We start from the raw sequence: 27471 nt of genomic DNA, 5'->3' as shown, positions 1-27471 counted from the left end.
GCAAAGTTCAAGTTTGAGTTAATTAACAAAATCATTGACGATCCACATTATACGATCTAGACAACCTTCTTTAAAATCCTACTACCTAGCACTGCAAATTTTATTAAATGGTAATTACGATTAAGCCAAAAAGTACCTTCCTATTAAAAAACAAAACCTTACCAAAAAGCTTTAAAAGTTATATAAACAATATACAACAACCGCGAGAAAATAAAATCATTTCAGAAAAAAATGCAGATTGGCAAATTTTTTAATATCTTTTGCAAACTAATGTATTTCAAATTACTATGTTATTAGTTTCTAAACGAGTCGGCATACCTGTTGCGGAAATATGAAGGGAGAGCCGACCCGTCCTTCCGGGCGTTTTCAACTTTTCACATTCACTTCTCCGCTTCAATCAAGAAAATCACACATAAATAGTTATGTGGTAGTAAAATAAAATGTTTTAAAACAATCACAAACACAATTCAACGTTTCCACTGTCCACTAAAGATATAATAAATGTTCAAAAAATTTTATACATTTGTAAACAAATTCAAATCTCCGACGCAAAAGAGTTCTGATCGATGCGGACGTCGGCTTCGCTTTCGGCGCCACAACGTGTTCGCGCTGAGGTTAGTTATCAACTACAGGTATGAGGTAGATACGAGGCGCAGTGAGCCGGCGAGAGGCTGGGACTGTTGCATAGATCTTAAACCACTAAAACATGGTTTGCGAAACTTCATTTTCGAGACTATTAAAGAAGATAAAAAATATCTATAGAACTAATATTACAAACAGGTAAAGTTTGAGAGTTTATAAGTGGGTATTCTTTTACCAATACAATATTTGTTAGTAACATAGGCTTAGAGTCGTCTGTGAGGGTATGCCGAGTCCTATTTCAGACTATTGGCTGTCTTTTCATCGAGACTGGAACAGAAAATAAACTAAGAATTTATGACATCTAAAATAAATTTATTAACTATTTCAGTTAGATCTAAGTTTTAATGTATACATTTAATTAATAAATAAATAAAAGCTGATATATGGGTTTATATGCCTCAAATAAAAAACTTTATTATTTTTATTATATACTAACCCGAAAAACGGAAAAACCTTTTCGTGGTAGGCGGATTTGCAAACTTAGTCTGAAAAAAACGGGCGAACAACATTTCTTACGGAGGCTGCTTTAACGATGAAAGATATATCGTTCAATTCTAGAGAAAGATTGTAGAGTACACAAAAGTCAGCGTCAGCACACGTCTAAGTTTATATTTGCGTCTACCCGTGCGAAGCCAAGCGGATCGCTAGTTTGAATAAAAAGTTACTTATGCACCAAGCAATTAAATGCGTTTGTTGTAGACTTAACAGTTTTTGAACTGCCTTGTTGGTCTATATCGACTCCAAGGATTCGCTATGGTCTTGCAAGAGGGCCGAATCACGTGACCCGCAGGCCTTGGTTCGATTCTTTGGTCGGGCTATTAATCTCGTATCTATCTATACGTACGTCGTAGGATTCTCAGTAACAGCTATGATTTAAGAAATTTGTGGTGTCCATCCCCGTGTCTCAGGAGAGCACGTAAAGCCGTCGGTCTTGGTTATTATTTTAAAACTCCAAACTCATCCAAAAAATCCTCACAATTTTTTGCAGAATCTCTGTAGGTACCTCGGGACCTAGTCCAACATGCTCACTATCTAGAACGTCGTTGCAGTTAATTTAATTACTTAAACCACCTTCATATCCAACAAAAAGTAAAACGTCTAATATTTTATCAGTGGTCATCCCTAAGCGAACTAAGCCAACTTCACAAAAATAATTAATTAAATACGTAACGCGCAAACAGTTCTACAACTTAGAAGGAACTTGTGAATGTAACTTCGACTAAAACTCTCTTGTATTGCAACCTTATAGTAATAGATTAAAGGTCTCAAATCGAATATCTCCGTAGTCGTTGCAAGTCGTTGCTAATGTCATCGTAGCCAGTTTTCCGGATGACCCGGAATTGCTGAATGCAGGTGTGTCGCATCTAAGGCGCTGCGCAAACCTAGACACTTTTTGTTGTGTCTTGGGCCTAACCGGTCACCACAGAGAGCGCTTTTAGTTCATAATCCAAGGATGAACTAGTTCTATTAGTTCATTCGTTCTTTTTTTGTTATGAATTCATATGATTTAATAAAATTTCAACCATGGGGATATCAAGTTGTTTAGTATCGATATCGAAATATCAAGACGCGCACAATTAAAGTAAATAACTCGGTTGGTCACATAGCGTCACTGTCTAGTAAAGTGGACGCAAAATAAATATAAAAAGAACTAAGAGCGGGATTTTCAATGATATATGTTCGCATAGTTCACCTTAAGGAGCGCTCTTCCCACCTAGGTCGTTCGCTAACTACCCAAGACTATGTGTACACAGCGTTGCACTATCACAATTCACAGCAAACTGCGGTTACTGTCTGCGATAATAGCAACTGCTGCCCGTATTAGTAGGTACTCGTAACTGTTGCAATGAAACTGACAGAAAGACTGACCAAAACAGATAATTTGGCAGCAACAGATGTACAGCGAATCTTTTAATTATTTTTAACTTGTCAAGTAAATCATCGTATCATATTTTTTTGTGTCATATATTTTAAAGATAGATAAGTAGGTGCGTTTAAAAAAAAAAGATTCTCCATTATAATGGATGATTTTTATTCGATACATAGGTACTTATATTAATTTTAAAACAATTAATTAACATTTTACAGTTTTCTTATTGAGACTAGTAAGAATATTTGAAGATCAAACTCATTGCAAACAACTGGAGATGAAAGGTAGCGTAAATTTGTACTATTGCATGGATTTGTTGTATTACGCTTATTGTGACTTCAACTGAGATTAAACTTCTAGATTCTTGCGTAGAACTCTTGGCAATCCGTGTTCGCATGTGAAAGCAACTGGACTACTGCAGTGTCTTACGTCAGCATAAGTGCTGGTTAAGTTCATTTGGCTGTATTAAATTAAAATAGATGGTAACTTGTAACAAACTCAAGACACAAGTGTCTTTGCATGCGCAGCGCCTAAATAAATAGATTTCCATGATAACTGAGCAGGACGTCGCGTCGCATTCATTATAGTAATTAAGGCATTGGGTCATTCAAGGAGGGTAACTTTCAACTATTTTCGTAAACTTTTTTAATCTTAACAAACCATTTCTACGGTATAGCTCCGTGCAAAAAGTTGGTCATCTCTTTTTTAGTGGTATTTTAATCTTATATATCTTGAACGCATTTATACTCTTTTCAACGTTAACGCATTAAAATTATTCTCAAAAATCACGTCGTGATTTTCATTTTCGTTTGAATAGTAAATAATTTGCAATTTAGTGGTTCGCTTTAAATGTGCACAGAGCGACCACAGAGGATTTTAGGTCACGTTTTAATTTGCAACGTTCTAAAATTGATGACCTTAATGTGTGACCTTGTCCTTAGATTTTTTTCGAATATGAGAGTTACACTCGTGTCAAATAAAAGTGATTCACTATGTAGTTCAACATCTGCACCTGTCAAATTATTTTTTCTGAAAATATTTTCGGACATGTAAAGAAATTTTGTAATGTAAAGAAAATTGCAATAATTTTAAGGGTCAATAAAATAGATAAAAATACAAAAATAATAAACAAATTTTTGGAAAACTTTAATATTACACTTACATTAACTTACATTTTCCATATTTAGTGTAATAAATGTAGAATATCTATGGTAATTAGGTACTGCGTTAGGTATTCGCTGAAGGGCCTTGTCGATGCCTTAATTTGTCTGAATGTGCTGTTATGAACATTTGTTCCTTGTTTCCATACTGCTTTAACCTCTATATTAACTGTGATTACAGGTTTCCACCAAGTTTGACTTTTCAGTGTAACTTAACAATGTTTTTATAACATAAAAGATTCAATCGTATTAAGCTCAATATAGATTACTTTTTCTCAAAGCTTTCTATATATTGCATCTATACAAGCTTCAAACATTCACATTCACATGTGTATTAACAAATTAATGGTCAACATTACTTTCTTAACAAAAAAAAAATTTACATTACAGAGAGAACTAAACTAAATTAATTGGGAAAATGGGAAAAATAATTCTGACCTAGCAACATTCTGCGGGTGTAAAGTCGAGACGTTTTCCCTATTTTCGGACACAATGCACTGCATACAATAATGGCTGAATGAGAATTCTGTATGTTCTTAATTCAATGTGTAAGGTAGTTTGCTGTACCAAGATATGTTTGATGTGTTCCCACTGATTTTATATATTACAATATTATAGGGAATTGGGGAAAATTGTGCCTCAGATGGTATCTTAAACCAGCAATTATCATTAATAAAAAAAAAAAAAAAAAATTATCACTAACATGCTTGTTAAGCCTTCAACCCACATTGGTGCAGGTGAGAGAGGTGTCCAGTAAGTAGGACATTAATGGGTTGCTAATGACCACAATAAAGAAATAACTCCTTTCTGCCTTAGCTTTAGGTTTCATCATCATCATCATCATATCAACCCATTACTGGCCCACTACAGGGCTCTCTCTCATGATGGTTGCTTGGAAGCTTCCGGCTCCGCTTTCAGCTCACACAAGATAGAAAAATGAATGTTAAAATGCAAAATGTAAATTGTTGATGTTGGAAAAGAGCAACTGCTGAGTTTCTTGCCGGCTTCTTCTCGGTAGAATCTGCCTTCCGAACCGGTGGTAGAATCACTACAAACAGACAGACTTGACGTTTCAAAAGTGCTTATATTAGGCCTACTTGAAATAAATAAATTTTGAATTTTGAATTTTGATGAGAAGGGGTTAAGGCTGTAGTCAAATATGCTAGCCTTTTGCGGATTGGGGGACTTCACACACCTATGAGAATGTTATGCTTATATACTCTCAGGCTTCCCCACAGTGTTTTCCTACACTGTTGAAGCAAGTGACATTTTTAATTCCATAAAACGCACATTAATTAGAAAAGTTAGAGGTACATGCTGGGATTCAAACTCAGCCCAAGAAAATAAGGTTGAAGTCCTGCCCGCTGGGCTATCAACGCTTCCAACTTTTGTTGAAATTATATAAATAAGTTGGCACATATAGTTGGCAATTTTTACCAACTATAAGTGCCAAGCTTTCTTAATTCCTATAACAGAGGTTTCACATCCTTATTTAAAATAAGAGCTGGATTTTGCATATCAAGCTGACTCTGAGCAATGTCACTCAGGGCACCTTGTATCTTCTCTAGCAGTATTTCACCTTGCCGGACCACCTGAAAATTACAAATGACTTCTCTCATCATTGAAGTTATTTTGTTTGCTTATCCTCCATTTTTTTGATAAAGCAAGATAGTTTACCCATTGGAAAGATCTCCCATTTGTCAAATCTGGCTACATTATATCAAGTATATGAAATACTATTGAGAATTATTGAAGTTGTTAAAAAGTTGCAATGTACACCAAGCTTAATAAGTGCTGCCTGGCAACCAGACAAATATGTACAGTGTAATTTATAGGACCACACAGACCTTCCTAAACACTACTGCTGCTGCTGATAAAGCAGTACCAGAACATTTTTTATTTTTTACTTCACTACAAGTTAGCCCTTGACTGCAATACCACCTGATAGTAAGTGATGATGCATTCTAAGGTGGTAGCGGGCTAACCTGTTGGGAGTATGTTAGACATACCCCTAATCGGTTCCTATAATAAAAACAGTTAAAAGTTATTTAAACAGAGGTTAATTACTTCTTCTAATTGTTCTGCCGCTTCTTTATTTTCAGCCTCCAAACGTCTTAAACTCTGGACTTGAAGTTCAGTAGAACTCTCCTCACTGGGCAATGACTCTATGAGAGTATCAATATCTTTGGCACATCGGGAAATTAATGTTGCAAACAACATGGCATAGTCTTCCTGATTTTGCTGTTGTTGGGGAGTCTGCGAGCCGCTTCTTTCGAAACCGGGAAACTTGCTAGGTATTGAGAATTGTTGTAAAATACCTATACTGTTGCAGAAATACTCAGCTTGCTGAAAAAAAAAAAGTGGTAAATCTGATCTGTGATTGAGTCAGTCACTTCTATTAATTGTAAAGAGAAGAAAATCAATAATTGGACTACGTATAATTTCGTAAATTAAACTCTAGGGGAGGTTTTTAAAAATCTTGCAATATACTTATTACCTGATATTATCTTACCTGATTGATTGTATCCTGCAATTGTGTTAGCCTATCTGCCATTTTTTTTATTGTTAATAGCAATGCGTCAGTCTTTAATAACTTGAAAATTGTAATAAATATTGAAGTAAAATATACCACTATACTTTCACACTTCGACTTGCTGTTGCCTGTCACCTATTCGACATTGACAGTTGACACTTTTTTTTGTTTTAAACTGGGTTGTCAGTTTTCGGTTCTAGCTTTTTGGGCCTTCAGAGATATTGACGCAACAATGGCGTAACTAGTTCAGGGTAAAACTGAAATGGGGGCCTTTTTAAAACTCAACTAGCTGTTTCCAACGTTATTCGCATTTAGTTTTTACAATTCCTGTAGGAACTGTTGGTTTTCCTGGGATAAAAAGTAGACATGATACTCCCCGTCCTTTCAATAAACTCTATGCCATAATTCTAGTTGGTTTTTGTAATGATCAGGGCGTGAAGGAAAGACAAACAAATTCACTTTTGCATTAATCATATTTTTTATATTATATAGATACCTATGCAGTTTTTATGTAAGTAATTTCAGGACCCCCGTATCTTCCCCCGTGCCTCGGAAAGTAAGTTAAAGGCCGCAGTCCCACAGCTGTGGAACTGATGCCAAATACGCTACTAATTATAATTTATTATAAATACTTTAGCGGTGCAAAACTACTTCAAATTAATCTATAATGGCGTAATTGCAATTAATAAAAGTGAATCCGATAAGAATAGAATCTTTATAGTAATATACAACATATGCAGTAAATCATAATCTTTAGGGATAAACTGCGCTGCTTTGAAATATGAAGTTGAGGTGGTTTTTTTTTTCCTACCAAAACAATATTGTTCTTTTTTTTTATAAACAAATATATTAAATCCGAATAGAATAAAATAAAAATAAGTACCTAGTATGTTTAAGCGTGTTTCTTTTGTAGTCAATTGGGGTCTAACCACCAGATGCAATATGTAAAAAGATTATATGACACGAATAAAAAAAAAATGCTAAAGATATCTTCACAACAAATCAATAGTTTTTTGTTTTTTATAAACATTCTTATTAATTTTAATAAATTATTTGTGCATAACATCGCCAAGTACACTATTTATAAACTTGATATGCCTACCTAACGTTCACCATTAAAACTTTGACACGATTGCGAGTGACTCGTTGGGAACTCATTAAAACAAATCAACAACAATCGCAATTACATGTGTATATGTGTTCGTATGAATATTTATTTTATTATTGTCTCGGAGGATTGACTTCTTGCTGTTGCCATAGTGATTCCGTGACCCCATTAAATCCTAATTTTAAAGTCAGTTGATGTTATGTTTTCGTCTTTTTATGACAACTTTTCATTTTACTGAAAATATTGGTCTCAAGAAAAAGTATTGTATTGTTATGAATATTGTTATACCCCACCGTCTTCGGACCCACTTTGCAATTAGCCTTATTACATTCAAACCCTAAGGCGCATACTCATAAATGTAATTGAAAATATAAATTAATTAATTAATAATATTGCCTGTATGCGGCTGAGAGAAGTATTTATAAAAAAAATATTGACTGTGAGCTCCTGCACAGCCTAGACGCTAGGCTCCATAGCGCACGTCGCGTCGGAGAAGAAACCAGAGATAACCAGCACCTACATAATAATTATTATTTTGATACATTAAGAAATCATCATTGAAAATCTTTGTATTTTTTTTAATCGGTAAATCCTGGTATCGATTCTCTCACATCAGTAGTAACTGCATTCAAATGGATTCCATAAGGCAGATTTTGACAAAATTCATACATTGTCAAGCTGTACGTTACAAATTACGGTTAAGAGAATGCTATTTTCGAATGTAATAGGGAATTCAGGCCAAGCAGTAAATAACCCCTATCATTTAACTACAAGTAACTTTTGTCGCCCAACTCTCTGCAGAGTGCGTCTGATGATGCACTAATACTAATCTACCCATTACCAGCTTAATATGCTAATAGGTAATCGGTCTCCGAGCATAATAAAGAGAAGGCTCTCGGCCTTTGCCCACCAAGTTGGCTAAGTGCGGACTGGTATACTTTATACGCCTTTGAAACCATTACGGAGAACTCTCAGGCATGCAGGTTTCCTTACGATATTTCTGTTATTGCTTTCATTTTAAAACGCACACAACTCCGAAAAGTTAAGAGGTATACCCGAAAGGTAGGCTGGAAGTGAAGTCCTGACCTCAAGGCTATATCGGCTTCAGATATTTCAAATTGCACTGCTATAAATTGCATAAATTACCAAAATTTAAATTTGGTCTATAGTTACGTTTCTCGCGATTTTGAACACTTTTGGCCTGATAGTGAACTAATTTGCTCATTACGTAACGCTAAGTAACTTGGGGAGACAAAAAAAGGTAATAAATCAAATTGTTATACATTTTTCTCTACAACTGTAGTCCTTACAATTTTCACTGTTCAAAATGGCGGCTAAGTGCGTACGCCTAACACGCGAACCCTGTCTGGCCTATCTACTCATTTATTAGATGAATAGGTCTACGGAAAATTCAACTACGAATATTGGGCGCCATAAGCCATCCTTAATGTATATAAAATTTATGTTTCCAAACATCCAGTTATATACTATTTCACTACAAACACACCTTTTACCTACATAGAATGTTATAAGAACTTATTAAAGACGCTACAAGTTAATTGCACTAAATAAGTACACAACTACCTGTTTAGTAATTTTTGTGATGAAATTATAGTCGTTTTTATTTAACTAGAATGATTATGAGCTCACTTTTATTTTTTTAACACTAAAAATACTTTTGACTAGAATAGTTTACAAGGATAATATGTGAATAACATCATAATTACCGTACAATAAATATAAAATAGAATTGCAAATTGTCAACAAAAATATAAAGTTAATGGGAACACAACACAAAATGTTCAGGCAAAGAAGCACAACACAATAGTTATTAACAGTAAATACAGCTGATTTATATTACAGTCTTTGAAGGTATGTACATACAGTGCTTAACATTTATATTTTTATATTAAAGGTAGCTTTTAATTCACAACTAAACATTCTTCAGTCAATACTTAAAATAGTACACTGAAATTATTGTATTTAACCATAATGTAACAAATAATGTAATGGTTTATTTAATCCTTATTTATATCTGGTAGCATATTTTAGTTAAATCAAATTGAACAGCTACTTGTAGTGTATGCAGCATACAGAAATCACAGCGGGGCACAAATATTATTCAAGATATGCCAAAACAGCATCTAATAACATGTAAGTTTAGCTATCCTAAGTAAGATTGTAAATACTCTTAACTTATTTACATTCTGTATTCTACAATAAATATTGAGAAACATATAACACCAGCCAGCAGGTTACTTAACATATTATTGCACTCTGTAAATACTAACTAAAGGTAAAATTGGATAAAAGGGATCAGGTTCTTCAGGAGCCAACATTGATAATTATTTTTTTGCAAAATATATAATGCAATGTGCTTTTTAGGTAGAAACAATGATCACAGATAACATTAGGTACATATTCAAAAATATGATACAATAGAAATAATGATATTATATTATTTACTGTGCCAACATTCCTAACTTCCTCCTTAACTGTGAATCTTCTGGCAAAGCTAATGCCCATTTTCGTAAACCTACAAGTAAAACAGAACTAAGTACTAATACTGCTCCACATACTGAAAACTTACTTGGTATTTCATCAAAAAACATGACTTGCCATAGAAAAGCAAAGACTATGTCAGCTGAACGAGCAATTGCTACAGGTCCTGCCTGTTCCATTTGTAGAGACATTGTTAGCAAAATCTGTCCTAAATAACTAAATATTGCTAAACATACAACTAAAAATCTCTCAGTCCCACAGTTAGGCATACACAGAACACCAAAAATAAAGGAATAAAATAATGTTTGCATTATGGCAATAGCACCAAAATTTGTCATGATCACAGAAAAATGTAAACCTTTGAGGACTCTGAGTAAAACATAAGCATTGGCTCCAAATATTGTTGAGACAAATGCAGCAATGGCACCCCTCAAACTGTTATAGTTAGGATTAGTTAAAGCTTCACTTTCACCAAATATAAAGGGTGGGTGGGTGATTAACACAACACCAACTAAAGTTAATACTATTGAAATTGTATTCCAAATTCCACAAGGCTCTTTCAGGAATACCCTGGCAAACAAAGCTACAAAAACTGGCACAGAAAATACAATCACTGAGGCATCAGCCAGTGGCATATTTCGAAAGGCATAAAAACTTAACATTAGCCCCACTGTCCCTACAATGGAGCGTAAAATAAGAAGGATTCGTTTTCCTCTAGGAAATACAGGCTGCTCTGTGTATATAACTATTGGTATAGTAGGAAGTAAAACGCCTATGAATCGAAACATCGCTAATTGCATTGGATCAATGTTTACCAGACTTTTAACAATAACAGAGCATAATGAGAAGAAAAGTGACGAAAGTGTAGCTAGTAATAACCCAAGGTAGGGGCATCTTTTGATAAGTGGCCTCTTGTTCTCCAACAGGTTAGGTATTGATTCATCACCACTTCCAACAGAGAGATCTACGAGATGTTGCAGTTCCAAGTGCTCGGGCATCGCTCACTGAAACGACAACCAATAAAAAATAATTTAATGTAAAACTATAATTCTACTAGAATAAATGAACGTAATGTTTAATTAAATCATCACATTTATACCGTGATTAATGTCTTGGAGTAAAGCTTATCTGAACAAAGTTTAAAAAGGTCAGAAATTGTTACATATGGGAGATCATGATATTGTTTATTCGATTCATAATGGTCCAAAAAATCCAAAAATAGATAAAATGTTAAAATTAATTTGTCGCACTTGACATAGTTGCCATTTGATGATCTGACTGCTGTCACCAACGATGTTTTTTTCTATTGTTGTTGTTTTTTAATTTTTCCTCTTCAGGACCGGCAAAGATCATTGACTATACAGCCTAATATATATATATTTTTTTTTTTATTCTATCCAATTGGGAAAAGGCAGAGAAGGTATATAACCGTACTCACCTACTATAAATCAATGCACAGATGCTCAGAACAGATTATAGAAATGCACGTCAGTGACATGTGACTGAAGCATATTAGCATATTTTACATGATTTGTACACAAATCATCGTCGACCTATTACCGGCCCACTATATGGCACGGGTCTCTTATCCGAATCAGAAGGATTTAGGCCGTAGTGTACCACGCTGGCAAACAGCGGGTTGATAGACTTCATACGCCCTTGAGAACGTTATGGAGAACTCTCAGGCATGCAGGTTTCCTTATGATGCTCTCGTTCACCGTTTAAAACATTTCTTCCGTAACTAACCGTTTACGTATTAAAGTATAGCTAATCGTTGCCCGTAAATCATCTGTCGGTATAATACAGAGTTGCCATAGCAGCTTTACAGCTCCATTTACAAATCAGAACCAAGACTTAATAATATTGCATTGCTATCTGCTGGCAATAGAAAATATGTTTCATGCAAATGCAAAATTTCAAGCTCAGTTAGAAACCGGGAAGTGGGCCATATTCGGCATGCAATATTTTATAACGGACGGACGGACATCGAGCTAAGTGAAAATAATTAAAGAGAATATTATTTTTCTACAAATAAAAAGAAACATCATAGGCAGGTTGGGTTTAAATGTCAAACAATCGACTATCTCTTTCATTATCATTCTTCAAAGTGCAGAAGAAAAGAGATGGTAGAAAAAGTGGATTATTGATTATTTCATCTTTTGGAACAAAAATATTCTAACTTTGCTATTTGTATTAAAAATAATAGTTTTTTATTTTATACTATTGGTAGATGAAAATAGATTTGATGTACAAATACCTTTTCCTTAGATATTTTATTTTCTCGTGGAAAAGAGATAAACATAATATTGTTCCTTTTCCGCAAGCAACAACATTGTGGTGGGATTTCCCTATAATTTAAACTTTACGAACATTAAATTAAAGTAAATACTTCATTCAGTTAATTTTCAATTCTACGGATATTGCAACATGGCATTATTGTTTAACTAATAATTGAAGATAGACAATATTGTATCAGATAGTTATTCAAAATTGTTGTGTAATAATTATATCTATCTCGCTCTTGCGTTGCGCTCTTATATTTTCCCTTTCCAAATACGCCCGTCGTGTCGCCACTATGAAATGACGAAGACGACTTCGTTACTAAAGCTATGTCTGTCTTTCTTGCGTACGTGTGTTTTGAGTTTTCGTGGTTGTACGGAAGAAAAAGTTAAATTGTTTCTTAATTGTGCAAAAACAATATGATTATTATAAGCCCTGCCTTTTCCATGTGGTTAATGTGTTTTCAATGTTTACCTTAAATAAGTAAAAGTACAAATTTAATGATTGATGTATAACAAGGACAAAAACAGCTCGATAGCTGCCCTTCACAATGGCTGCCATTAAAACACAGAAATATAATTTCGAAAAAATATGTCGAGCTTGTTTGCAAATAAAAAAGGACATGCGACCATTATTTGAGCAGCTTACTGCGACGATGTTAATGGGGATATCAAAAGTGCAGGTGAGATGACAAGTTGATAAAATTATTTTTGGATAGTGATATTGTCTCTTTCCCACTCATTAGTTTGTGTATATGGTAGAAGTGATGACAGTCGTCGACGCATCGAGTCATCTTTGCTTAGGAGTCATGGGATAGTCATTTTAAAGAATTTAGGGGCTGTGTATTCTAGGAATTTCATTGTGAAATATCTTGCTATCCCTTTCTGTAAAATAGTTGTCTATCTTATGAGTAAACGAGACGGTGTAAATACTTTAGAATGTTTGAAATTGGAACACTAAAAAAACTTTTGACTATTACGGGAAGGTGCTTCCTACTTACGGACTTTCAAATTGCTTGTTATTGATGTTTCACGTAAAACGTAAAGGCATCATGATTTGGAATTCGCAACCTCAATTTTATCCTTGACCTCATCAACCTTTGATTGTAAAATTCTTGAAAAGAAGTAATTATTCGGAAGAATACAATTATAGATAGACAAACACGTCAAGATTTGGAAATCAATGCCTTTTGAACTCAAATGAAGGAGCTACTAAAGTCCTTGAGTTTTTGTATAATAAAACATAAGGGTCGTAAATTTCGAAATCATCCATACTAATATAATAAATGCGAAAGTGTGTTTGTTTTTTTACCTATGTTCAGCCCAATCGTTGAAGTGATCTGGGTGAAACGGCATGGGGCTTGCATCCTGCAGGGCTAGCATAAGCAGGAGACAAAAATTATATCCCCTGATTATATTCCCTGAATTTACTTGTCCACCTGCTAAAGCATGGGAACATGGAATAGAAGTTTACCCCTATTATTATTTCACACAGTTATATTGATATTATTTCCACTTGTTTCACACATTTACAATGCTCTGAGCATTGATAAAGCTGTAGGAGAAGAAACATTTTTATCCTTCCCCTGATAATTGTCTCTTGCCGATGCTAGCCATGCTGGAGATGGACAGAATAATATTTATCCCAGAAAAGCCTACCCTTAGTTTTAAAAAATATAGCTAGCATTTACACTAGTTTGGGTATTATTGAAGTTGTTGAGTTTGGGTGCTTTAAATTATCTTGGTGAAATTTTGAATTAGATGGCATCCTGTAGATGGCTATTTTGCTGCAGTAAAGAACGGATTTTAAGCATTTTAAATATCAATTGCTTTAAACTGTGAAGGAAAACATCATATGGAGATCTGCATGCCTGAGAGTTCTCCATAACATTCTCAACAGCATGTGAAGTCTACCAATCCGCACTGGCTTTAGTCTACCATGCTGGTAGAGAACAATATGAACTCTTTTGGCGTGCAGGTTTCCGCACAATTATTTCCTTTGCAGCTATACCAAGTAATATTTGATTGCATTAATCAGAAATGCACATACCTAACTCATTAAAAGGCTGACAGTCCGAGAACTCCCTAATCAGTAGGCTGTCACCGCATCTAAAGGATGCAAGCAATATTAGGTATGTCAGAAACATGAAACATGTGTAGAGTGTAAATTAAAGCTCATTGAACTTAAAATATGATATCATTGTATTGTTTCTCTTTCAGGTAGCCGTGGGGGATGGTTTGCCACCGCAGTTGTGCTTGCAATGCGTACATCAGATCTCCCGCTGCCATGCTTTTAAGTCTTTGGTGGAGAGGAATGATATTACACTTCGCGAGCAAGCGAAGGCAATGGCTGAGGAAGCTTTGAACATAGAGGTTTGTGCTCTTGGAGTACTAATACCAGATGAACCCTTGAAATACAAAGCCTTGAAGGTTAATTTTCACCAACCATATAAACATAATCACATTTATCACCATGGTTCCTTGCATCATAACGCTGTGCTAACCACACTGTGCCTAGACTTCAACTGAATATTCATGCAGAATGCATTTGTAAAGCATAAAGTGTAAAAAAGCTTTCTACATTAAAATTTCAAGGTTAGTTTCAAGGGGGGATGGGGGCAAAAGGTAAAGTATTTTAAGCAAAATATTGATCACTTTAAGAGAAAAAAGTGTGAAATGCTGTATTACTTATATGCTGTTACACACTTTTTTTCTAAGTCCACCAATCTGCACTTGGCCAGCATGTTGGACTAAGGCCTTATTATTCTTATAGTGATAGTAAACCCTGTAGTGGCCCAGTAATGGGTTGATGATGATGAATCAATAATTTGCTTAGCCTACTTTAACTTTAGTGGAAAACTCGATTTAAAAAAATAATACCACAACATTTCACCAGTGATAAAATTACTAGGTAGGTATAACTGTTTTTATTCTTGAGGCTAATAGCTTATAACACTATGTACGTTAACTATATTTTTTCCTTATTTCCAGAAAGAGAAAAACCTGCATTCAGTCTACAGGAACATACAATTTATAGAGGTGCCCAGTTTGAGCAGTAATAGTACAAGTCAATTACTAGATGGATTCTTTGCGGACAACACATCCTCGGAGCAGCCTGTGACACAGGAAATACTGCAGAAGGAAGAATTCGACGTTGATAAGGTAAATTTGAGTTATATGTTAGTTTAAAATCGAAATTTTCAAAATGTAATAAAAGCCTTTTATAAATCTAATGTTTAAATGCGCGGGCTACCGCACCATTAAAGAATAATACATCTTACCTACACAAATGATAACTGATTTGTTCAGCCTGTTCTTATGCGAGGCCATAATGGACAAAATGTCTAAATCAACTATTTTGACAAATTCATTTTTAGCTGAGTCCTAATGCAGAAACTGCAAGGAAGACCGAAGAAGCAGGCACTAACTCAGATGATGAAAACTTACTTCAAATGGTGGTCTTTCAAGCCACATCTTCCGTGGCACCTGGACGCCATGTGTGCAACCTTTGCCACAAGGAGTTCAAACATGCCAGATGGCTAAAACTGCATATGCGGTCCCATACAAACTGGATAAAGGCTAACTGCAAGAAACCACCAAAATGTCCAATTTGCGAAAGAACTTTCAAGGTAAACTCTTTTGAAGTGAATTTTATATTCGTTTTGATCTAATTTATGTAATTTACGTAGGTATTTAACAATTTTGACTTCTTCAAAAATAATGTTATCATCACCATTATCATTATCATATCAACCCATTACTGGCCCACTACACTAGACTTAAGGCCATAGTCCACCACGCTGGTCCAGTGCGGATTGGTGGACCAAAATAAAATAATAATTGTATAGTGTAAGGTAAATGTTGTGAAGTAAACTTTTATTTAAAGGCTAACTGCATAAATGGTTCTGTTCGATCACACATTGTAGGTTACAAACTTCAAATTTTTCTAAGTTACGTAACTTTGCGACTAGAAGAACATTGAGATTTAATTATATGATTTCCGAAAGTTGATTTCGCGTTGTTTTTTAGGGACCAGGAATGCTAAAGATGCACATGCGAACGCACGAACAGCGCCCTCCAAAACAGCCTACGTGCTCAGTATGCCAACGCACGTTTCCAAGCAAAACGCTACTCTACCGACATAGGCAAACACATTTTGAACAAAAAACCCACCAATGTACAGTGTGCGAAAAGAGATTCTTCAGTGGATACGCGTTGCGCTCGCATATGGCACGGCATAGAGGCGAAAGGCCTTACATGTGCGCTATATGCTCCAAAAGCTTCTACAATCCTACTGATTTGAAGGTGAGTTAAGACAACCAAAAACAAGTGTCTACATTTAATAACATTTAATATTCTTCTAAACAATGAAATTAATAAAGCTACTATTTAATTAAAAATGGTATGAGTCGATAAAGTTCCACATGGTAATTTCTCAAACTTTTCGTCTTCTTCATCTTTAACCTTGAAGGCTGATTCGAAAGCTTTCTTACTGCGTTTCGATAGATATATTGGGAAGGTTACAGTGAATCTGATTATTAGGTTTCCTTTTGCCCGTTTCGGACATGCTGGTATCGGCAGGCCTTCATCATCTAGTACTTTTTCGTACGTTGGCGTTATTATATCAGTAATTTTAATTCGCAAAATTCTACCATCTATCGTTGTAACTTTGATTGTGATACCACATAGGGCTTCTTGCAGAGTAACCGATCGAATCATCACTAGATCGCTCAATCCGGACCTTACAAAGTCTTCGTGTGGTCTATCCTCAGTTATAAATATAACATCTGCCGGTATTCTCGTGGGACCTTGGTCGCCTTCCTCTTTGAACTTGATTTCTGTGTTCTGATATAATCCAGGTTTGATAGGAATGGACAGAACTTTCTCCCGTAGTTTTAGCTCTGAACATGTTTCATCGGTAAAAACTAAACGCTGGATTTTCATCTTCTTCAAGCATCCAGTGTAAACTTCTTCGAGTGTTAAGGCAAGAGGTCGAATAATTGTTTGATCCTTTTTCTTGTAGCCTTTTCCTAGAGGAGATTCAAACATTGGAGGTGGGTTCTCAAAGTAATCTAGTAAATCGGCGTATGGATTCATGCTTCCGAAGAACTCGTGGTACGTTCTCAACGGATCTCCATGATATGTATAAGGTTGAATGTATTCTTTCGGACCTGGAACGCCTCTTTTGAGTCCTTCTTCGCCATACTGGTCGTAAACTGCTCGGTTCTTGTGATCGACTAGAACTTCGTAGGCTTCAGCGATGAGTGCAAAAATTCGTCTCATGTTCTCATCATCGTTGTATCTTTCTGGGTTATATTTGAGCGCGAGTCGGCGGTACGCTTTTTTTATTTCTATTTGGGCACAAGAACGTTTAACACCCAATATACCATAATAATCAAAACCCATTTTTACCGTTTCTATAAAGGTTGATTGATGTTTATTAATGATAAGTGATTTAATTGACGTAACCAAGTGTTCAGTTAACACTATGGTGCTAGATATAGGTTTTATTTAACTAGCATGTAGTATAAAACTTTTTCCATACCATAGATAAATAGTTAACTTTTGAGGATAATCCTAGGAAGATTTTATTGGATATTTTTTGAATGTTATCATAAATAATAAATTTAAGGGCATAGACCTAGATTTCTATATTTATTATAGTAAATTTCACTGAATTTTGTAGGTTCATTTCCGTTTGCACACTGGAGAAAAACCACTAAAATGTTCTGAATGTAACAAAACTTTCCGCCGACATTCAACGCTTTGCCAACATATGAAGAAACACCGGGGAATCAAGAACCACGTCTGCAACATGTGCCATAAAGCATTCTATGAAGTTTCCAAGTTGAATGCTCACATGAGAGTTCATACAGGTATTTAAAGTAACTATACAATTTATTTTCTTCCATCATATTCCACTTAAAATAAAAATTACTAATAATATTCTTAAACTAAGATGGACGAGTGACATTTATTGCTTTTGCAGAATCGAAAATAGGCTCCCAATGTGTTGAAAATTCATGGACACTGAACACATTGAATTCAATCTCTGAAACATCAGTTCTTAAATACGTTAATACTTGTTTGAAGCTAAAGTATCGAGCCAATCTAAAGTGTTAACGTACCATTTTTCAATATTTGTGGTCCGACCAGGAAATCGAACTATGGTCCTCGTGTTCCGAATAAACTAGTCAATAACCTGAATAATTACATCTGAATAGTACTAAAATTTATTTAAAAATTTCAATATGAGGTACTAGGAGAACATGACAATATCAAAGTAAATCTTCCATTGGCAGGCGAGCGGCCTTTCGAGTGCCAGTTCTGCGAGCGCAAGTTCGCACAGCAGTCAGCGCTTATCTACCACCGGCGCACGCATACGGGCGAAAAGCCTTACGCGTGTAAGGCGTGTCCTGCACGCTTCACGACCTCCTCTGCTAGGAACAACCATATGCTCACACACACCGGCCACAAGAAGTGAGTATCTCACACACACACACAGAGTATAGTCATGGTTCGAAGAAGCTATTGACCGCTATTACAGCTAGACAGGGTTACTTTGTTTTTGTTTACATGCTCACACACACCGGCCGGCAGGATGATTACGTATCTCGCAACAGGCTTGCGACAGCGGCAGCAACATTCCACCGGTGTGTGCGGGGCTTTTTCGTTGTTTTTGGACACAATGCACTGCATTCTATAATGGCTGAATACCCTCATTCATTTCTGTATATTCTTAATTCTGTGATAAAAAATTCGAATGACTAATAATGTTTATTAGTTAGTTGTCTTCATAAATATTATATTATATAAATAAACAGCTTTGTAACGAAGCGTAAGCGTTTATGTTACTATTGACGTTATGGTTATATAATAGTACATTATGCAATAAGTGTCGTACTTTACATTTTACAGTCTCGAGCTGTAAGCGAGCGCGATATGGAAGCCGAGACACGTTTCACGAAGATTTTTATTACACTTGCTAGGAAAAAACGGTCTTAACTTTTAAATACGTTCTCAGAAAATAATATTTGCTGTTTTTCCACTGTATAAAAGTTTCGTAGGGTATTTACTCGCGATTCATGTCTCGATTATTAAAGTGTATGAAACTTTTTAATCTATAACGAAGAAGACGAATAAGAACTATAACACAGTAGTGAACATCGAAACTATTTAATATAACGATATTTTCATGATAAGTGAAGCATGATAACCCCAATAGGTTAGAGACAGGTAAATACGTCCTTTTTCCCCGGACCAGATCTGCCACTCATGCTCAACTCCTACTAAAATACTGCTACGGCGAAGTGTTAGTGCAACCGCACATTTTTCTCGCAGATTCGTGTGCCCAGTTTGCTTCAAAGGGTGCACGTCTCGAGCTGAGCTTCGTGTGCACTCCAGCAAGCACACAGGGGAAAAGCTGTTCGGTTGCGAGCTGTGCCCGCAGCGGTTTAGCTCCGCGTCTTACCTTGCGGTGCACAGGCGCTCTCACACAGGAGAGAAGAAATACATGTGCGAGGTGTGCGGGAAAGGTGAGTGATGGAGAACGTAACATCAACCTTATCATCTCCAACATGCTCTTACGTCTTCTTTTTGTCAAAGTCCACGGCGCAGTGGTGAGCGCTGTGGTCTTATACGTGAATGAGCGCATACTCTGTGGTGCATACAGAGTATCCACAGAGTATGAGCTGAGAGGGCAGAAAAAATGGAAAAAAACCTTTAGCACCAGTTATAAAAAACTTCTGTGTAGGTATTGTACGTTATAATAAAGCTTACCCTTATGTTTTCATAATACGTACTGACGATTTTCTCCGTTTTATATCATCTGCCCGCTTTGTACATAACCAATATATACGCCACTGTCGCCAGCGGCAAATTGAGAATTTATAATTTTTATTTTTCTTAACCCTATGGCCTGAAACGCGATTTATTAAAACTAATTTGTTTTAATAAATCCTGAGACATGCTTTCATCGATATACCTAACTTAAAAAATGACGGACATTCAAACAAACTTTTATCCCCTGTTTACTTACTTACCTACTTAGTAATTAAATTCGCTCGAATATTGTAAAAATCCTTAGAATTATTCGCAGTTTTTACGTCTTAGGTAAAAATACTAAAGGATAAACCAATAGGTAGTTGGTAGATAATCGCATGCATAACAATCGCGGGATTTTATTATCTCTTTTGGCTATACAAAGTCGGTTGACAAGTAAACATCGACTTCATTAACAGGTTTTATAGAAAGCAGCGCATACAAAAAACATCTAAAAACACACGCGTCAGATAAGAAAGAAAACGACGATTCAACCAACGGTAACACGGACACAAACTTCGAGGGCGAAACTACAATGTCACCGGAGAAGATGCAATCGAAACATGAAAAGATAGACGAGCACCAGGTAGCGGAAGAAGAAAAGGACAACAATATAGTTGCGCTAAATGGACAGCAGAAGAAGTTCAAGTGTGGGCTGTGTGTGAAGAGCTACACGTACTTGCACAGTCTAAAGAAACACATGTTGAGTCACGTGCAAATGTGTGTGTTCAGTCCGGATGGATCGGAGAAGCTGTATGCATTTAAGGTGAGTTTTATTTTTTGGTTAGTAACTAACTGTATCCTGCACTTTCAGCCGCGAATAATACGAATCCCAGCGTAATGCTAAGTCTAAACATTCTTCAACGAATAGGCTACCTAGTCAAAGATTTTTAATCGATTAGGTTCAGACATACAAAAAATTCTATTGTGCTTAAAATAATACGATCTTACGATCTTAATATCTTAAGATCTTAATTACGATATTATTTTTTTGTGCAATATATCTTCGCAAGTTTTGATGCATTCAAGGTGACTTATAGTTCACTAGCTGTTGCCCGCGACTTCGTCTGCGTTTGATTTTGTTTTTAAAGTATTCAGTATCACTAAGCCTTAAATGAGTATGATATATAACATATGAGTATGGTATATAACATGTGACTGTCAATTAATTATAGACAAATAATTTGCAATAAAATAAAATTGCGTCTATAATTAAAGATCTAAGCTATCCTATCTCTTAAGTTGGACCAGACTGCTCATGGTGTGCCAATTTAATTTAAAATCGGTTAAGTAGTTTAGGAGTCCATCGCGTACAAACATCGTGACAGGAGATTTATATATATAAAGAAGATTATAAGTTAAAAAGCGCTAGTTTACCTCAGTGGCGTGCACAGGGTTTTTGACCAGGGTATGCATAAAGAAGGTAGATGCCATAAAATTGAAAAATCCTTCGCATTTATGAGTTATATAAAAAATTTTGGGTAGGCAGTGCTTTTGTGCATGTATGAAGTGCACGCCACGGTTTTTACCTACACTTTGGTAATCTAAATAATTTTAAACTAAAACAATACTCAGTAATGACAAAATGTTAACTAAATAAACTTACCTGTTTAAATTCTCGTAAGAGGAAACTTGTTTTTTTCCATCGACATTTTTTTTCTTTTTACCTATGAATAGCAGACATTAGACAGACTAACCGGGCCACTGTTACCTAAACAACGAAACAAAAGGTCACCTTGTAGTCAAAGTTCGTTGTAAACGCATTTCCAGCAACAACAAGAGCTCCAACAGCAACAGCAACAGCAACAACAACAGCAGCAGCAGCAGCAACAGCAGCAACAACAACAACAGCAGCAACAGCAGCAGCAGCATCATCAGATGCAGGTGCAACCGCAGGTGCAACAGTTACAGCAGCAAATGCTGCAGGTCGGCAGCGTGCAACAGCTCACGATGCCAATACACGCGCAACACGGAATAACTGTTTCAGGAGTGCAGGTAACAACATATTATGATACATAAAGTTTACTTTGAAGTTGCTCGGTGAGTCCCTGCTCTAAACTCTCTCTCTCGCGAATAAGGAGGTCTGTTCGAAATTTCAGCAAGCCACGCATCAAAAATCTAACTTCACTTAGACTTAACTGAGAATCTCATCCCTTTTGTTAAGTCATGATAAATTGAACACGACACTCGTGTTCAATTTATCATGACTTAACAGTGTAGCAGTTGCATAAATAGCTTTTATGCATTACATGTGTCGATGCAAAGATGCAACAAAACCATTAGTCGGCCGTGGATTTTTCACTCGTCTAAAACGTAACGTTTTGCTGTTTTATTGCATTTTAATTTAATAGTTCTTCTCGCCAAATCCAATACCTTATTGTAAAACTTATAATACTTAAACACAGATAACATAACTGAATTTTCAGTATTATGAAAACAATTTAGGCACTTATTTTAAATGACTCTACTGCGTAGGTATCTACTGTAAAGTTTTCAAAAATTCTGATCCGCCATTCTTCTGCGATCACGAAAAATTTTGTATACCTATGTTATAATAACGATCCATGAGTAACCTACACTCCATTTTTTCCTATTATGTAAACAATCTTTCAATTTCATTTTAATGTAATAGTCTTACAGAAAATATTATTGGTATTTGATGCACACATTCATAAGGGATATTAAATATTTTAGGGATATTAAATATATGAAAAATAAATATTTTTCTTTTATTTTTAAATCATACTTGTCGCTAAAGTCAATGAAAAGACTGTTTACATGACAAGTTTTAAAATTACTTTAAGAATCTAATATTAAATTTATATTTTAGGGACAGCAATACCCGACAGTTTCTTCAATACAGTCGTTGCAGTTACAACAGACGCATCAGCACATAAATACCGTAAGTTATCTCACTATGGATTTGAACCATCATATCACTCCGGCAATCGTGACTTCAGTGCTTTGCCAAGTATGCCATAGTTCCCGTTCGACTGATGCCGTTATATAATATAATATATGACTTTTTATTAGTCTTATAGCCATAATAAATTATATGCGTTTTAAATTTATACACACAGTAATATTTTTATCTTCAAACATCGACGCGATCTACAGTAATAAAATGCCATTATGTCTGACATCGTGTTTTTTGATCAGCAGCAGCCGCAACTTCAGGTGCAGACGATACAGATACACCCGCAGCACCAGCCAATACAAATACATGTGAGTGACCTATCCCTCCTTCTCGACCAATGAGCTTACCGTTAATTGCAATGCTGACCAATGACGTTGCTCTCTAACTTTGGCGCTACACTCAATTTTTTCTCACTTTTCTTTTAACGTTACCAATCTTTTCATTAATTTTTAGAGAACCTAGTGAGCTTTAAGAATATAATAAAAACAATTGCGAAAAAACTACTAAAATATACAAAATAAAAAGAGATTTTGCATAGGTACATTAAGACTTTTGCGTGCTTTTATTATTTTTCTTCTATCCTGACATGTCTAATCTAGACAATGTAGCGCCCGGTTTTTTTGACCTCTTTTTTTATTCAACTACAAGTTAGCCCTTGACTGCAATCTCAACTGGTAAGTAATGATTCGGTCTAGGATGGTAACGGGCTAACTTGTTAGTGGGTATGGTAGTTATTTTTGAACTGATACCCGTAATCGATTTCTATTCGACATATTAACGTTACGTTAATCGCTTAGCAGCATGATTTTGTCGCTAGCTAAAATTAAATAATATTAAAATAACAAAGTTTCTTTACATTAGGCTGCCCTTTAGAATGTGTCCTATGTCGGTTTGAACCGTGATAACTGGCAATTCGCGAACTAAATAAATTGAATGTTTTATAACAAGAAGTTTCTTTACATCAGGCTGTCCTTTAGAACGTCTCCTATGTCGGTTCGAACCGTGATAACTGACAATTCGCATACTATAAAAATTGAATGTTTTAAATAAAGAAGATTCTTTACATCAGGCTGTTCTTTAGAACTTCTCCTATGTCGGTTCGAACCGTGATAACTGACAATTCGCGAACTATATAAATTGAATGTTTTATATAACGAAGTTTCTTTACATCAGGCTGTTCTTTAGAACATCTCCTATGTCGGTTCGAACCGTGATAACTGAAAATTAGCGAACTATAAAAATGGAATGTTTTATATAAAAAAGTGTCCCTTCACCAGACGGTAGGAGTACAGCAAGTCCAGCAGGAGCAACTACATGTTGCCACGTCATCGTGCCAGACCATGTTGCCGAACATACTGCAGGTACCTTTTGACACATTTGTTCATTTCAGCCTTTTTGCATACAAAACAGCAATAAACTCTCCACAATGCCTGACTAACCTTTTAGTCATGAAGATTGTAAAAGTTTTAGGTTTTTTCTTTAAATGACTCTGAATGTATATTTTTTTTGTTTTATTTATGCAACTGTTAAGTAGGGTAATTTTAAAACGAGTGCTACTTCGTATAGAAGTATAGAACGAAAGTTAAATGACTAATAACGTATATTTGCATACAGGCTTACAACTTAGGTTTAAGTCTACAACTTTTATGAAATGCCAAAAAAAAATCGCGTCTCATGAAAACGAAAAAAAATCATGGAATCTCCGTGGATATATTAAATAAATAAATGGAAGTTACCTATTTTAACGTAATGAAAAATATAATATTCTAACTGACAATCTAGTTTTTTATTCGCAAGTTGTGGCAGTCTCCAAGTGGGTTGCTAGTGGGTCACCAATATTACCTTAATATGTTTTTTCATTTTTGTTTAGTTTTATTGGAGTTATTGTAAACTGTTGATTTTCCATTAAATAAATAAATAAATATTTGTATAAAACACTGTTTAATTAGAAGAATCATATAATGTGATACATACAAATTTTTAAATTTCGGTATTGTGATGATACAGTAATATAAACTTTTTTGTTCTGGTAACCGGTTTTGAAAGACATGTAGTATACGCGTTACCTTGTCACCGCGTACAAGACTCAGCATTCAAATTTCAACAAACATTCGTAACAACAGTTAGTATAAGTGTTTTTTAATACTTAAAGTGCTAAAGGGCTATTTCTAGTGTCTTTTTTTAAAGTTTTCTATAGAATATTACAATACGAGAGTTGTTAAAGGATTTAATTGTTTTCCAGCTGCAACCAGGCGCCGTGGTGTCAGGTCTGGGGCAAGTGGGAACTGACATGAATGGCGTGCACCGCATCATCCTAACAGGGCAACCGCCCGCGCCCACACACCCCGCTCTCTACACCATACACCACTAGACCATAGTTGCTGAGTATGTCTCAGAGCAGTTCCGGAAGTCATCGGCAACCTGAGCGGCCTGCTAAGCGTTTTTTTCCTGGCGGGACCCTCCGGTTGTTTCTAGTTACAAGCCTACCCCCAAGTTGTGGCTAAACTACGACTATTAATTCACTGGAATAAACTGACATTTACGGTGGTATCAAATTTTAATGGAAAAAAAAATAGAATCACTTATAAATTACTTATTATTGCAAGTATACAAGAGATGCGTTTCTGAAAACACATTTAAAAAAATATATAAATCTGCATATATTGTTTTTAGTTATTAATATGTGGCCTTACTTTAATTCAAATTTAGAATTATTGTTATTAATTGCTAAATTTGTATGGTGCTGACAAATATGTTGCCACCGGTTAGAACTCCTACGCATCCATTGACGGCTGATTGGCGCAGTTTGCAGCGATCCTGCTTTCTAAGTCCAAGGCCGTGGGTTCGATTCCCACTACTGGAAAATGTTTGTATGATGAGCATGAATGTTTTTCAGTGTCTGGGTGTTTATATGTATATTATTCAGAAAAAATATTCACCAGTCATCTTAGTACCCATATGACAAGCTACGCTTACTTTGGGGCTAGATGGCGATGTGTGTATTGTCGTAGTATATTTATTTATTTATTGGATGCCTTAGCGGCCGAATGAACTCACTATAAACTCATTCTGTGACATCCACAGGGCTTTTGACCAGAGCAGGCAGAATAAAAAAGGCGTAGGCAATGCTTTTGTGCATAAATGAAGTGCTCGCCGATGTACTCTTTATTCATACGCACTTGCCGCCTTACAATGGCCTGTATTTCTGTAATAAGTCTAGTCCAAATTGATTCAACCGTTCCGAAAATTACCAGACAGGCGACACTTAAAACGTATGTTACAGTTGTGCTATCCATCAAATGATCATAATATAAGAAATATATATAATAAGAAGGAGTTGTTTCTAAATCACAAATGTATTTATTTCCATTTTATTTATTTGTGTTGATATAGACCATTTAAAGTAAGAATATTTCTTTGTATTAAAAAATTAGTTTGTATAAATAGCTTGTAGCTAGAACACGCGCACTGTTGTATTATCTAGTAGGCTTTGTTTCCTGTGATGTATAATTAATAATAAATATCTTTATATACTGGTTTGTTTCATTCATTTAAATAAAACTACATTTAGTTATGTAAAATATTTTCTTTATTTCGATATTATCAAGAAAATCAATGAATGAAATTAAAATATTTAGACAATTAAATGCAAATTCATGTTGAAATAAAAATCAAAAGAAATCAAGCAATGCAATTATAGCTTGCTACTATAATATTGGTAAAATGTGAGCTGAGTGTGGGCGATTGACACTAGGTTTGTGACACTACCTTTACTTTATAAGCAAGTTGTTTTAAATTTGCCCCTGTATGGACTGATATTGACTGGCGAGGCATATATATACCAATAAAGCCATAAATAAGAATTAGCTGCCCGATTCAGTAACTTATTGAATTGAGCAAACTGCAATACAAAATGCATTATTTGACATTGAGTATTTTAGGACATTGCAAATTTTGTATGGAGACAACTGTCACAAGGAACTAAACAGTGGTAATAGAATCTTAATCAACTGCTAACTTATCATTGAATTAAGAAATATCAAAAAAATCTTCTAGGCTCCTTTAGTTTACTAAATTTAAATTGCTATTCTTGTCAACAAGTGAGTTAATCTGTCCAGTCCCTGTGCAGTTTCACTTATATTTTGGACATTAATCTTCGGTCCCGGAAACTGAGAACTTGTACAATTTATACAATAAAATCAAATCCCGACAGAGAATGTCACAAATTAAGTCTGTAATGTCATAAATCACATTCGTATAAATGGTAAAACTATGCAAGAATTAAGTTTTTTGATACAGAAATGCGAGATTTAACTGCTTTTGGTTTATTTAACTTCAATCATCATTTCTGTCTAACCACTAAGATGTAAAACCCCCACCTAATGTGTTTTTTTTTCTTGATCAAAGATCTTGAAAGCAAGTGATTTTTCTTAACATGTGCTCATTAAGTAATGATATAATCAATAAGCATTTAAAAAAAATATCCTTGCATAACATACCAGTAAAACAAACGTCTAGTCATATTTTAATTAAATTACATACAGCTTTAAGCTAGATATGTCTACAATTAGTTAAAAACCTTACCAAGATATGCAAACTATCTTGAGCGCCGGCAAGATTGGAACGGGGTACACATCCG

At 35.2% G+C, this 27471-nt stretch overlaps 4 protein-coding genes across 5 annotated transcripts in view; 1 reads left to right on the top strand and 3 right to left on the bottom strand.

The window, feature by feature from the left end:
* LOC120628395 overlaps positions 1-613 on the bottom strand; it is an 82304-nt gene extending 81691 nt beyond the window's left edge. Inside the window, exon 1 of the mRNA XM_039896749.1 lies at positions 319-613. The gene's annotated coding sequence lies outside the window, so the exon portion shown is untranslated. The remainder of the gene's footprint in view (positions 1-318) is intronic.
* A 4111-nt stretch (positions 614-4724) lies between these two features.
* LOC120628043 (mediator of RNA polymerase II transcription subunit 21) lies at positions 4725-6381 on the bottom strand. The gene is made up of 3 exons (XM_039896229.1): positions 6185-6381; positions 5740-6018; positions 4725-5264 (listed from the first exon to the last, which is right to left on the bottom strand). Exons 1-3 carry the CDS (start codon positions 6224-6226, stop codon positions 5139-5141), a joined length of 447 nt encoding a protein of 148 aa, XP_039752163.1. The 5' UTR covers positions 6227-6381; the 3' UTR covers positions 4725-5138.
* Positions 6382-9138: 2757 nt separating this feature from the next.
* On the bottom strand, positions 9139-11081 carry LOC120628042 (solute carrier family 35 member G1). The gene is made up of 2 exons (XM_039896228.1): positions 10915-11081; positions 9139-10819 (listed from the first exon to the last, which is right to left on the bottom strand). Exon 2 carries the CDS (start codon positions 10811-10813, stop codon positions 9776-9778), a length of 1038 nt encoding a protein of 345 aa, XP_039752162.1. The 5' UTR covers positions 10814-10819; positions 10915-11081; the 3' UTR covers positions 9139-9775.
* A 1298-nt stretch (positions 11082-12379) lies between these two features.
* On the top strand, positions 12380-25630 carry LOC120628079 (zinc finger protein 852-like). 2 transcript variants are annotated; one of them, XM_039896289.1, is made up of 14 exons: positions 12380-12777; positions 14315-14467; positions 15086-15256; positions 15472-15723; positions 16124-16399; positions 17781-17970; positions 18397-18574; positions 19436-19629; positions 20335-20681; positions 21686-21910; positions 22746-22817; positions 23078-23140; positions 24110-24193; positions 25075-25630. In XM_039896289.1, exons 1-14 carry the CDS (start codon positions 12646-12648, stop codon positions 25201-25203), a joined length of 2466 nt encoding a protein of 821 aa, XP_039752223.1. In that variant the 5' UTR covers positions 12380-12645; the 3' UTR covers positions 25204-25630. The 2 variants fall into 2 exon arrangements, with proteins under 2 accessions (XP_039752223.1, XP_039752222.1); XM_039896288.1 differs by having other exon boundaries at positions 23075-23140.
* The last annotated feature ends 1841 nt before the right edge of the window (positions 25631-27471 follow it).

Source organism: Pararge aegeria, chromosome 12 (genome assembly GCF_905163445.1).
Source record: "Pararge aegeria chromosome 12, ilParAegt1.1, whole genome shotgun sequence".
Taxonomy (NCBI): Eukaryota; Metazoa; Arthropoda; class Insecta; order Lepidoptera; family Nymphalidae; genus Pararge; species Pararge aegeria.
The sequence above is the reverse complement of the archived record's forward strand: the minus strand, read 5'-3'. Positions and strand labels throughout refer to the sequence as shown.